The sequence below is a fragment of the Pongo pygmaeus genome, chromosome 15 (genome assembly GCF_028885625.2).
Source record: "Pongo pygmaeus isolate AG05252 chromosome 15, NHGRI_mPonPyg2-v2.0_pri, whole genome shotgun sequence".
Classification (NCBI taxonomy): Eukaryota; Metazoa; Chordata; class Mammalia; order Primates; family Hominidae; genus Pongo; species Pongo pygmaeus.
This window is the reverse complement of record NC_072388.2, coordinates 17,635,380-17,649,922: the sequence shown is the minus strand read 5'-3', so window position 1 is coordinate 17,649,922 and position 14,543 is coordinate 17,635,380. Positions and strand designations below refer to the sequence as shown.

Sequence of the window (14,543 nt, the reverse complement as noted above, 5' to 3'; positions counted from 1 at the left end):
TAAAAATTTTTAGGAGAGGGCCGGGTGCAGTGGCTGATGCCTGTAATCCCAGTACTTTGGGAGGCTGAGGCAGGTGGATCATGAGGTCAGGAGATCGAGACCATCCTGGCTAACACGGTGAAACCCTGTCTGCACTAAAAATAAAAAAATTAGCCCAGCATGGTGGCAGGCACCTATAGTCCCAGATACTCGGGAGCCTGAGGCAGAAGAATGACATAAACCTGGGAGGTGGAGCTTGCAGTGAGCCGAGATCACACCACTGCACTCCAGCCTGTGTGACAGAGCAAGACTTTGTCTCAAAAAAAAATAAATAAATAAAAATTAGGAGAGAATAAGACCTAAAGTTTGAGACATGTGAAGATTTTTGCCAAGATAGGTTTCCTTGTATGTCAGGATCTTTTGAGAGAATACTGTCTATTCTTGCAGTAATTTTATCAAAGAGTAAACTCACTGGGCCTGTCACAGATAATATACCAAGCAGGGTGAAATGCTCTTAAGTGATTACCTGAAAACATCTTCTCATTCATTCAACACGCATATATTCGTCATCTATTGTGTGAAAAGTAGACTAAAATTGGGGGAGGGGGACTCATTCACACTAACCCTGCTGAGATATAGCCAACCTCCAGCTGAATCCAAGGATCCTGTCTGTAGGAAACATCATAAATTTCTAGCATTCACTCACTTCTGGCTTTGATGTATTTACTGTTTAAGAAAAATACATCTTCTTTGTCATAGTTACTCCCTTTCCTTTAATGTGTTTGCTTTCTCCCAAGATTCTGGCAAAAGGAACACTGGGAGACGTTCTGACTGCCCTCTAGGGCAAACAGATTTTTTTTTTTAATGAGTTGTGAGAAAGAGGCAGCTTGGATGCACAGTTTCTGGGTCCCTTGTGAATGCTTCTTTGAGAACTACTTTTTCAGATGAGAACAGATGTGATTTGGCCAGATCAGTATCCCTCTTTGTATCACAAACATCAAAGTGATTGTCTTTTAAATTACCACAGCAGATAAGTAATAAAGATAAAAACAAAGAAAGGGTTCACATATTCTATAACTGGCACCCCTCCTTCTTTCTTCCTTTTCCCAGTTTTTTGGTGGCAGTCATGTAGTTGTTGATTGTCAGTGCAAAATAAACATGATGCCACTGGGGCTGTTCCCATTATTTTAGTCAAAGAACATCTTTATTTCTGCCTTCATTTAGTTATTTACCCAGTAGTCATTAAGGAGCAGGTTGTTCAGTTTCCATGTAGTTGTGCAATTTTGAGTGAGTTTCTTAATCCTGAGTTCTAGTTTGATTGCACTGTGGTGTGAAGACAGTTTGTTGTGATTTCTGTTCTTTTACATTTGCTGAGGAGTGCTTTGCTTCCAATTACATGGTCCATTTTAGAATAAGTGTGACGTGGTGCTGAGAAGAATGTATATTCTGTTGATTTGGGGTGGAGAGTTCTAAAGATGTCTATTAGGGATGCTTGGTGCAGAGCTGAGTTCAAGTCCTGGATATCCTTGTTAACTTTCTGTCTCATTGATCTGTCTAATATTGACAGTGGGGTGTTAAAGTCTCCCATTATTATTGTGTGGGAGTCTAAGTCTGTTTGTAGGTCTCTAAGGACTTGCTTTATGAATCTGGATGCTCCTGTATTGGGTGCATATATATTTAGGACAGTTAGTTAGCTCTTTTTGTTGAATTGATCCCTTTACCATTATGTAATGGCCTTCTTTGTCTCTTTTGATCTTTGTTAGTTTAAAGTCTGTTTTATCAGAGACTAGGATTGCAACCCCTACTTTTTTTTTGTTTTCCATTTGCTTGTTAGATCTTCCTCCATCCCTTTATTTTGAGCCTATGTGTGTCTCTGCATGTGAGATGGGTCTCCTGAATACAGCACAACAATGGGTCTTGACTCTTTATCCAATTTGCCATTCTGTGTCTTTTAATTGGAGGATTTAACCCATTTACATTTAAGGTTAATATTGTTATGTGGGAATTTGATCCTGTCATTATGATGTTAGCTGGTTATTTTGCCCATTAATTGATGCAGTTTCTTCATAGCATCGATGGTCTTTACAATTTGGAATGTTTTTGCAGTGGCCGGTACCAGTTATTCCTTTCCATGTTTAGTGCTTCCCTCAGGAGCTCTTGTAAGGCAGGCCTGGTGGTGACAAAATTTCTCAGCATTTGCTTCTCTGTAAAGGATTGTATTTCTCCTTCACTTATGAAGCTTAGTTTGGCTGGATATGAAATTCTGGGTTGAAAATTCTTTTCTTTAAGAATGTTGAATATTGGCCTCCATTCTCTTCTGGCTTGTAGAGTTTCTGCTGAGAGATCCACTGTTAGTCTGATGGGCTTCCCTTTGTGAGTAACCCGACCTTTCTCTCTGGCTGCACTTAATAAGAAGTGACAGAGCATAAAAGTTTGGAAAATGTGCAGCCTGATGATGATGCAGTAGAAAAGAAAAACCCATTTTCTGGGGAGCAATTCAAGTGGCAGAAATTTGCATAACTAACAAGGAGCCAAATTCCAATCATGAAGACAAGAGGGAAAATGTCTCCGGGGCAGGTCAGAAACCTTCACATCAGCTGCTCTCATCACAGTCCCAGAGGCCTAGGAGGGAAAATTGATTTCCTGGGCTGGGCCCAGGGCACCCTTTCAGCCTCAGAACTTTGTGCCCTGCATCCCAGCCACTCCAGTGGTGGCTTAAAGGGACAAAGGTACAGCTCAGACCATTGCTTTAGAGGGTACAAGCTTCAAGAATTGATGGCTTCCACATGTTGTTGAGCCTGTGGGTGAACAGAAGTCAAGAACTGAGGTTTGAGAACTTCCATCTAGATTTCAGAGGATGTATGAAAATGCCTGGATGTCCAGGCAGAAGTTTGCTTCAGGGGCAGAGCCCTCATGGAGAACCTGTGTTAGGGCAGTGCAGAAGGGAAATGTGGGGTCAGAACCTCCACCAAGAGTCCCCAGTGGGACACTCTGGGTGGATCACCTGAGGTCAGGAGTTTTCAGCGAGCTCCCTTAGTGGACCTGTGAGAAAAGGGTCACCATCCTTAAGATCCCAGAATGATAGATCCACCAATGGCTTCCATCTTGCATCTGGAAAAGCCACAGGCATTCACCTCCAGCCCCTGAAGGCAGCTGGGAGGTGGGCTATACCCTGCAAAGCCACAGAGCCAAGCTGCCCAAGGCCATGGGAGTCCACATCTTGCATCAGTCTGTCCTGGACGTGAGACATGGAGTCATAGGAGATCATTTTGGAACTTTAAGGTTTAATGACCACTTTATTGTCCTTGCAAGGGGCCTGTAGCCCCTCTGTTTGGGCCAATTTTGCCCATTTGGAACTGGTATATTTACCCAATACCTGTACTCCCATTGTATCTAGACAGTAACTAACTTGCATGTGATTTTACAGGCTCATAGGTGCAAGGGATTTGCCTCATCTCAGATGAGACTTTGGACTTGGACTTTTTAGTTAAAGCTGGAATGAGTTAAGAATCATGGAAGGCATGATTATGGTTTGAAATATGAGGACATGAGATTTGAGAGGAGCCAGGGGTGGAATTATATGGTTTGTCTGTGTCTCTACCCAAATCTCATTTTGAATTGTAGTTCCCATAATCCCCATGTATGATGGGAGGTTCCAAGTGGGAGGTGATTTAATCATGGGGATGGTTACCCTCATGCTGTTCTCATGATAGGGAGTGAGTTCTCAAGAGATCTGATGATTTTATAAGGGGCTTTTCCCCCTTTTGCTCTGCACTTCTCCTTGCTGATGCCATGTGCTTCCCCTTCTGCCATGATTGTAAGTTTCCTGAGGCCTCCCCAGCCATGCTGACCTGTGAGTCAATTAAACCTCTTTCCTTTATGAATTACCCAGTCTTGGGTATATCTTTATCAACAGTGTGAGAATGGACTAATACAAGTATTATGTTAGCTACAGGTTTTTGTAGATATTCTTTATCAAGTTATGGATGTTCTAGCCTATTCCTAGTTTGCTGAGAGTTTTTATCATGAATGAGTGTTTTTCAAGTGTCGTTTCTGCATCTATTGACATGATCATGTGATTTTTCTTTTTTAGCCTATTTATGTGGTAGATTACATTAATTTTCATTTATCACACTAGGTTTGCATACCTGAGATAAATCCCACTTGCTCATGCTGTATAATTCTTTTTTATATATTGTTGAATTTGATTTGCTAATATTTGGTTAAGGATTTATACATCCATGTTCAGGAGAGATGTTTGCCTGAGTTTTCTTTTCTCATGATGTCTTCATTTGGTTTCAGTGTTAGGGTAATCCTTTTCCCATAATGATTTAGATATATTTCCTGTGCTTCTATTCTCTGAGAATATAGAAAATTGGTATAATCTCTCCCTTAAATTTTTGGTAAAACTCACCAGTGAATCCATCTGGGCCTGATCCTTTCTGTTTTGGAAGGTCATTAATAATTGTGGCTCAATTTCTTCAATAGATATAGGTCTATTCAGATGGAAAGACCTCACCTCTTAAAAAAAGAAGAAATATGAATGGCTAATAAATAAAAGATATATATAATTAGGGACCAGAAAATGCAACCTTAAAAGTGAGATATGAATGTTTTTCTTATAGAATATACAGATAAAGTTTTCAAATACTGTAAGATGCATCCTCATCAACACATATATTAAGAATATATTTTGAGGCCAGGCATAGTGGCTCATGCCTGTAATCCCAGCACTTTGGGAGACTGAGGCGGGAGGATCACCTGAGGTCAGGAGTTTGAGACCAGCCTGGCCAACATGATGAAATGCCATCTCTACTAAAAATACAAAAATTAGCTGGGTGTGGTGGCTTGCACCTGTAATCCCAGCTACTCAGAAGGCTGAGGCAGGAGAATTCCTTGAACTGGGAGGCAGAAGTTGCAGTGAGCTGAGATTGTGCCACTGCATTCCAGTCTGGGTGACAGGGCAAAACTCTGTCTCAAAATAATAATAATAATAATAATAATTAATAATAATAATAACAATATCTTTTAAAAATAAATTTAGCAATATGAGGCCGGGCATGGTGGCTCACTCCTGTAATCCCAGCACTTTGGGAGGCCAAGGCAGGCAGATCCCCTGAGAACAGGAGTTCAAGATCAGCCTGGACAACATGGTGAAGCCCTGCCTCTACTAAAAATACTAAAATTAGCAAGGCATGGTGGCTTGCGCCTGCAGTCCCAGCTACTTGGGAGGCTGCAGCACAAGAATTGCTTAAACCCACCACTGCACTCCAGCCTTGGTGACAGAGCAAGACTCTGAGAAGGAAGGAAGGAGGGAGGGAGGGAGGGAGGGAAGAAGGAAGGAAGGAAGGAAGGAGGGAAAGGAATTTAGCAATATGTATTGAGGATATTAAATTGTACATGCCTTTTGACCTGAGAATTTGAAGTAATCTACTCTAGGGAAATATTCTAATATTAATTAACCCCAAAATTTTTGTTGCATTATTTTAAGATTAAAACATTGAAAATAGCCTACATACATCAGGAGAATGTAATGAAAGTAAGATTCATCATTTTGTAGCTTTAAAAATATTTGAGTTTTAATTGCATGAAAAAATGCTTATGTAAACAGGACACTAAAATGTAAATGTATGATTTTGTATATGTGAAGAAAAATGGTTACGACAAAAAAAAAAAAGGAAATACACCAAGTTTTTACCTGAACTTATGTTTGCCTGGCAAAATTGCTGGTAATTTTTGTTTTATTTCACTTTTCTTAATCTTCTAAATGTTTACCTGTTTAAACATATATTGCTTTGATAATCAGAATAAAAAACCCAATTTTGAAAATTTGAAAGAGTGGTACCTGGCAAGAATTAAATAAAATGATATACACATAAGAATTTGTCACAGTGCCTGGCATGAGAAGAGTTATCAATAATTATTGTTTTCCTTCCCTGCCATGTCAAGATTTAGGGCAAATAGTTTAATATTTAAGAACTCCGGTTCTTTTCTCAGACAGAATTGAACTCAGAGATTGGATTTCTTATTTATTTCAAAGTAAGACCATGAACAAATTATTTTTCTAAGCTTCAATGATCTCACCTATAAAATAAAGATAATATTAATATCTAACTTATTGTATTATTATGAGAATTAGATGAGCTTATTCATAAAAGTTATCTCAGTGCCTGAAATATAACAAACTTCAATAAATATTAACTGATAACATTTGTATGGCAAAGTGAAAGGTCAACTACAGGTGTGGCTAGACTTTTAGGTCCATGTAATGAATTCAAAAATGAGTAAACAAAATAGAGTTCCCTTTAAACAGAGAAAGGGTCTCAGAATTACATGCCAAATGGGCAAAGTGTTACATCTGTTTAACACTGTTTAAAAGAGTATCTGATGTTTGAAATAAACTCTTCAAAGGATGGGTCTTTGGAGTAATGTTAAACTAGATGAGGAATCTCAGCACAAAGATTCCCCTTTAGAGGGGCTGGTTTTGGCATCAAAATAGTTTCACCAGGGACAGAGGAATCCTAGCTTTCATTCTTATTACTGCTGGGGGTGCAAGGGGGTGGAGTGGGGAGGAAGTTTTGTTTTCTCCATGTTTGATCTTAGCCAAAAGGCTGAGAAGCAATAAGTCATGTTTTTTCTAACTTAAAAAGAAAATCTCCAAATGCACTCAAAGTGTAAGCACAAGGGACAGAACTCTGAGCTCCAGGGGAAGTGAAGAGCAGGGAAAAGGCTCTTTTTTTGTTCCCTATTCCAAATCAGTGTCTGAATTCACTCTTTTAACAAAGGCAGGTGCTCATATTTCATTAATATGGACAGAGAAACATGAATTTTGAGTATGGAAATGCAAGTTTAAGAAAGTACCTTTCTACCTTACCATTTCTGGCTTAAAAAAAAAAAAAAACACAGACATTACTTTCTAATGATATCAACTGGAAAGGCAAAAGAAAAATTAAAAGACAATTATGTTGCCATCATTTAATCCTTTCTACTATTATCTTGATTTTTTATCTTTACTCGAAACTGCAGCATTCTCCTTTAAATAAAATTTACTAAAGTAAAACTCATAATGCAAACTAATGCCTTTTTTTATTGTTTCTTTTAAGAAAAAACTAAGAATGAAGATATGACTTCTTCCAATGAGAGAAGAATAACAGTGTAGGTCTTTTCCAGAAGCTGACAGTTATTCCTCATAACATTGGATTCATTTTTTTAAACTTAACTTCTAATCGCTGCCTAGGTTTATGAAATGGTATCATTCATCTAAAAGCAAAATACAGCTTTTAGGATACCCTGTTGGGAATTTTCTTTCTCCTCAACCCTGGCTGACACAGAGGCTGACTTCACTGGCTTTAAATCCAAGTAGCAAATGAAAGAAAGATGATATCCGACAACCTACATGGTAAGTCAAATGGCACAACAGGGCACTTACTAGCACCTGGGAATACTCTAGGAATAGCAAAGATCACAAAAATTGCCTAGGGAAGGTACAAGATCCAGAAGAGTGAGTACCTTCAAAAACAATATTTTATAATGACTGTTTTTCTCAGCTTATAAAAGTAATATATGTTGCTCATAGGAATTTTGAGAAACATAGACCTGTATGCATAAAGAAGAAAATTACAGAACCTGTCATTTGACCTTGTAATACTTGCCCCTATTAATTTTAAGTTTTATTTCTTTACAGGAATTTTTCTGTTCTTCTGTGTTATTTACTTTTTCTACAAAAATGTATTTAAAGACTATATAAACTCACTATGCAAAGAACTCTGTAAAGATTGCATAAGAAGAAGCTATATAAACCTTAGCTACTCAAAGTCAGTATTACCTTATTGCTTATTAGAAATTTGGAATCCCAAACCCCATTCATTTCTTTTGAGTCAGAATCTACATTTTAACAAGCTCCTCAGGAAATGTTTCTGCACTTCTATGATTAACTTCTTTATTACTAATTTTTTCCACATGTCCAATTTCTATTTAATGGGTATAAATGTTTAAAAGCTCTGAGTATTTTTAAGTGGCCCACAAGAAAATTTGTTTACAAGTTTATATTCCCTCCAGTAGTTTTTCTGAGCATCTTTTTATTGCACCTCCACCAACACTGGTGTCATAATTATTCATCTTTGCAAAAGCAAAATTATATATCTCATATTTAAATTAACAACCTTCATCTAGAAATGTGAAAGTTATTGACTTAGCTCTCACAATATACACTGAAATTTTATATTCACATTTTTAAATGCCCCTTAATTTTATTGAAAAGAATACTATTTCCAATTTTAAAGGCATTTCAGCATGCAGGTATATAAATATATGTTCCAAAATATCCATTGCATTGAAAAGCATATAAAAACATAGTACTCACTTAGTAAACTTTTGTTGAGTTTTTGAAGTGGTTTAGGCCAGTAATCAGCTATAACGTGGAATAAAATTTAGAAGACAAGCATGAAAAGATTGTATCTATCACATGTCTGCTCAATAAATGGTAACAAGGTGACATTTTACATAAAATGAACTAAAATTCATGATGGAACAGTAATCAAAAAGTTAATGCTGTTATTTAAAGCAATTTTACTGAAAATATGTTAAGAAATATTGTTCTTTAATTATACAACTGCTGAAATTATATAAGATGAACGATAATGTAGCCAGTTCTTAAATTATCCAATAACAGAAAACCCAAGTCATCATGTCATCTTTGAAGTAACCCTAAGGGGAAAAAAATTTGGAGAGAGACAGAGATAGAAACACAGACAGAGAGAGAGTGAATGGTGAAATAAAGTGGTTAGAAAGAAAGAATGGCCTTCTCTAAGATATTTGGTGATATTGTCCCTGGACTAAGACCTAAACAAAAAGATCTTCCAAACTTCAGCTGAGAGCATTGTGGTGAGAGGGTCTTCCTGCTTGCAAGGTTTATGAGATGTACAAAGGTGAACAAAAAAGAATGGGCCATCTCTTGCCCTCAGAAGAGAGAGGCGCTGGACCCATCATAAACTAGAATACGAACATTCCAAAGGATTATCTCCATACCAGAGAAAGAAGAACAAAATTGTCAAAGACAATTGACATGAAAATCCAGCAAATCTCAATTGTTTTAAATAGTGTAAGTTCCCCCAAACACAGGCAAATTAAATCTAAGTGTGCTGAGAGAATTTACAGAAGTGATTTCAAAGCCATTATTGGTTTTCTTAAAGAAACCTGGAGAATGGAAGAAAATTTTTAAAAACTGAAATTGAGCAAAAGTTTTTTAATGCCATAAAGTACAAAAGCTGCTTGTAAAACTTTTTTATAAACAATCTATTTAATACTGTATGCCAGAATGTTTTCCAGAGATACAATGCCATTTTCTTTTTTTTTCTTACAGTCTAGAGGTCTTTTATTTTTTTTTTAACGTCTAATATGCCATGAATTCATAGGGAATAGGTTCCAGCAGCTCAGGCTCCTTCCCATTGGTTCTCACAAAGTGTGCTTTTCTGGGTGGTGCAGGGTGGTGAGTTGAACCCAGGTACCTTTGTCTTTGGCTTCTTTTTTTTCTGATCATTTTCGCATTTCAGGAAGCTATCTTGGCTCTTAGAGTGCCTAATGTGTTCCATATGCACATTAATTCTCTTGGCAAGAGTCTTGCCCTTAGTTTGTTTACAACAATGCCAACAGCATGCTGGGGGACACTGTAGACTCTTCCAGTTTCGCCATGGTGACACTTGTGGGGCACTCCTTTTTGAACAGTACACATTCCCTTGATGTCTACAATATCACCTTTCTTATAGATTTGCATATACGTGGCCAAAGGAACAATTCCATGTTTTCCAAAAGGCCTAGAGAACATATATCGGGTGCCACTCCTCTTTCCCTTTGTGTTTGTCATTTTGGTGAAGTACTGGAAGACGGCAGTTCTGGCTGAAAGGCTACAATGTCATTTTCAACATCTTTGTATGATTTATCTATTTTTAGCCTAGCTGTCTGTATACAATTGTTGCTAACAATAAATGTTAACCTGAAAAGGCATTTTTTCATGTCCTACATATTTTAATCAGACTTACATGAAACATACAAGAAATGTTTCTCAAATAAAATAAAATAGAGAAAAAAGCTAATGCTTTGAAAGTCAATGCAAAGCCAAAAATATCTTAATAGACTGAAGCAGTTGGTGCAATTCAATCATTAACCTCCCTCACTTCAAAAACTCAACAACACAAGTGTCAGGGCCAATCTGATTTTAAATCAATCTATTTCTCTTGTAGGCAAACTCTAAGTGCTTTAGTAAAATGAAAAACCTCAATAAAAATCAAAAGTATAAAGTAACTGACCACTAAAACTAATGTTCACTTAAGTCTGCATGAGTTTCTACAGCAAAAAAGGTTATAGCACCTCTGTGCTCTGTGTCAATCACACAGTATAAGGGGTATTATGCTCAGTTGTAGTACATCATATTTTCAGAAAAACATGATCAATCAAACGAAGGCTACCAGGATGATGAGCATCTGGAAATCACACCATATTCAATTGAAGAAACCAAGAATGCTCGGTCTAAATAGAAAAGACTCAAAGAGGACGTGGGTGCTTTCCTCAAATATTTTTCAATGCTGCTTTATAGACTTATTCTGAGCACGATATAGCAGAAAGAACAAGTTATGCCTAGTGCTGCCACTCACTGTCTGCGCATCTGGGCTGGTTACTCAGCCCTCCTATGGCTCAATTATTACTTCCATAATTATTGCAAGAGGAAGAAGAGTAATGCATGTTCAAAATCCTAACGGAGTATGTGCATAGGGTGGGCATGTTATAAGTGTTAGTTTCCCCTTTCTGAGGCAGAAGTGAGACCAAAACAATAAATCAAAATGGGAAAGTGACTCAGGAATACAAGAGAGAACAAGAAAATTTATTGCAACTTCTAAAACTGAAAGCTTCTCTGAAAGAGATGCCCTGCCTTCCTTCGTAATGAGCTCTTTGTCATTGGTTATTCCAGCAGAAGCTAGATAATCAACTAACAAGAAGGTAAAAGAGAGGGACTCTTAGAGCTGGTGGAAGTGAGGCTGGAGAACCCTTAAAGTCTCTTCCAGCTCCAAGATTCAGTGAGTTTAGATCAAGGAGAAAATGGGATCTTTAAGGTTCCATTCTAATCCATAATTTATCTGAGGCCAGTGAATGCGAGCAATACATTATTCCAAAAAATAGAAGGACAAACTTGACTGTATTTCCTTCAGAACACAGGAGAAAATGGGTGAACAAGGTACAATGTTCCATTTCCTTAAGTGGGTCCCTAGGACATAACACCTTGAATCAGTTGTCCCTCATGCAATAAAAACAAGTAGGAAACAGGGGCGCAAGGAGGTAGTGGGAGAAAGGGGATAATATATCTAATTGATGAAAACATTAGAAATAATAAAAGCAATGATAAATTAAGGGCTTCAAAGAAGACAAAAAACTGCTCACATCTTGGGGATTACATTTATGCAGGAGTTCACCAGATTTTTTTTTCTAATGAACTGATGTGGTTAAGAAAATGTGGACAGAGCATTTGAGCTCTGGGCTTCTAGACTGGAAGGCATGTAGAAGGAAAAAGACAGGTGAAGCAGGGATGAGAGGTCCATATTCTAAATTTCTAGGCTAAATTTTGGCCTAAATCAAAGCCTAAAATTTGCAACGATTTCTATTTCCCTATGTTCAAAAATCGTAGCCAGGTTTCTCCAGGGATTAATAAAACACTAAATCAAAAAATACCAGAGAGTAAATAGGTTGCATGCAAACTGGACTTCCACAAGGATGCCTGGTTTGAGATGATGGTTTTCAGTGCTGTTCTGTTATGGTTATGAGTGTAGTCTGATCCTCACTTCCACAAAAGTCCCCCAGAGAGCAGGGTGAGGAAAGGGCAGTGTGGGAAGAGATCAACCAGGAAGTTTTTCAGATTGCAACCTAAGTAGCCTTAATACAAACCACAGTGTAGCCATCAAGAAAGGATCCTGTCGTATAAGGCTACAGTGATATTCCTGCCAGGAAAGATAGCCTATCAGGAAGAAAATGAGAATTCAGGTGTGTCTGGTTGGCACAAAAAATAAGTTTTTTAAAAAATAACATGTATTATGTATATTTAAGGTATACAACATGATGTTACCAGATACATATATAAAGAAAATGATTACTATAGTGGAAGAAATTAATACACCCATCGTCTCACAAGGTTACAAAGTAGTCTTATAATAATGAAGTCCAGAGCCCATTCCCCCACCACTTGTGGCAAGCATACCTATAATCTACTCATTTGGCAAATATCCTAAATACAATACACTAATATGAACAATTGTCTTCATGTTGTACATTAGATCTTTTGGCTTGTTCAGCCTACATATTTGCTATTTTTTTTTTTTTTACCTAAATCTTTCCATTTCAAAAAAAAAAAGTCTTAATAAGAAACCTTATCACGAGGGAGTTACATCTTTGGTGTGGTCTAAAGGGCCTGGAAAGCACTCTCCTAATCATACACACACACACACACACACACACAGAGAAAGACTTACACACTTGTACTTAACCTGTCAAAAGGCTAAAATTTCACAGGCAAAAAAACATCCTTTTGCATTTTGAAACCACTTTAATTCATAAGATTAACAAGGGACTGTAATATCCAACATAATAATACCTGAACAGTTTATAATAGCTCATATTTCTGTAGCATTTTATAATCTGTAAACTACTTTTGCATATACATATTGTTTCATGCAATTCTCATGTCAGCTTTGCTATGTATGTATTATTAGTCACATTTCACAGAGAAAGTAATGTAGGCTCAGAGATTAAGTCCTTTGCTGAAGAAACACTGCTTACTAAGTGACAGAGCAAGGATTTAAGTCCAGATCTGTTACGTCTCCAAAGCTCGTGCTGAGACACACTGGTGGATTACAAACCCCATCTGGATCCCAGAACTGTATACATTCCAAAGCCTTCTTCGTATGATTCTTATAATAACAAAGTCCAGCGCCCATGACTACACCATCTTACAGATAGAAAGTAAATAACGATAATGGCCTAGAAATGGTCACTTAACGTAGCTAAGTTGTAACTTGCTTAAAATCACTTTGTCACTATGCAGTTATTTTCATATCTGGCTTCTTAAGTCTCATGTTCTCTCCTATAATCTGCTTGAGTAATATTACTGTTTCATTTAGTAAATCTGTTAATTTTAATTTTTTTTATGTGAGTTACCCATACCAACACTGACCTCTCAGTTTAGCTTTAGCCAGCCACCTATATGTATTTTCCATCATGTTCTCCAAAGCTGGCTGCACCAGGCAACCCAATGAGAATGCAGAAAGGAAATTTTGAATTTATATTTTTATTTTGATTCCAATAAAACTTTTTCAAAGTGTTACCAATTTTTACTATGTTGATGGACAGTAGTTTATATATAATTTATAGTGAATAGTCTTATATAGAAGGGTATACTCAAAAACTGTATTGTTGGGGAGTCTGATCAAAAAAGAAGTAGAAACCACTGGTCTAGTCTATACCCCCTTCCCTATGACCAGGAAAGTGTGCTTGCTCTCCTGGGGAGGAATTGGGAGGAATAATTCCCTCTGGATATGTAATTTGTGCTCTAATCCTCACAGGATGGCAGAAAATGACCTCAGAGGCCAGAAATATCTCCAACACTGTGAGAGATTTAATCCTCTTGGGCTTCTCTTGCCTCTGGGAAATACGGGTCTTCCTCTTTTTCACATTCTTTGTGACTTACATACTGACTCTCCTTGGAAACCTGGTTATCATGTGTGCAGTGCGCTTGGACCACAGGTTCCACACCACCATGTGCATTCTGCTGGCCAACTTCTCCTTCCTGGAGATATGTTATGTCAACTCTGATGTGCCCAACATGCTAGCAAACTTCCTTTCCAAAAACAAAAGCATTTCCTTAGCTCGATGTCTCCTCCAGTTATACTTCTTCTTCTCACTGGGCATAACTGAATGCTTATTTCTCTCCATCATGTCCTATGACTGGTTCCTGGCAATCTGTTGCCCCCTACACTATCCTACTGTCATGACTATTAAGTTTTGTAGCAGCCTGATCATCTTTTTCTGCATCTATGGTTTCCTCTGGTTTCTAGTCCCAGTTATACACATTACCCAGCTGCCATTTTGTGACTGAAACATGATTGATGACTTTCTATGTGACCTCAGTCCCCTGCTGGCCCTGGCATCAGCCTGTGTCCCAATCCCAGGGACTGTTCTCATATGTGGCACCATGAATTCACTCCTCATCTTTGCGACTATTTTCTACATTATTGGCTCCTATACCCTGGTGCTGAGGTCTGTGATGCAGGTACCCTCGGCTGCTGGCCGGAAGAAGGCCTTCTCCACCTGCTCCTCACACCTGGCTGTCATGTTTTTATTTTATAGCTCAGTCATGATGACATATGTGAGCCCAGGGTCAGGACGAGCAGAAAGCATGCAGAAGTTCACAACTTTGTTCTACTCAGTTTTGACCCCTTTGTTCAACCCCATGATCTACAGCCTCCAGAATAAAGAAATGAAGGATGCCTTGAAGAAAGTTCTAGGGGGCTCCTAAAATTGGTCTG

General features: G+C 37.9%; 1 protein-coding gene across 1 annotated transcript in view; it reads left to right on the top strand.

Moving 5' to 3' along the window:
• The window catches only part of LOC134738188 (olfactory receptor 11H4-like), a 38,106-nt gene extending 23,573 nt beyond the window's left edge, over window positions 1–14,533 (top strand). Inside the window, 1 exon segment of the mRNA XM_063652124.1 lies at window positions 13,581–14,533. Coding sequence (XP_063508194.1) covers window positions 13,581–14,533 — 953 coding nt within the window.
• Window positions 14,534–14,543: the final 10 nt, after the last annotated feature.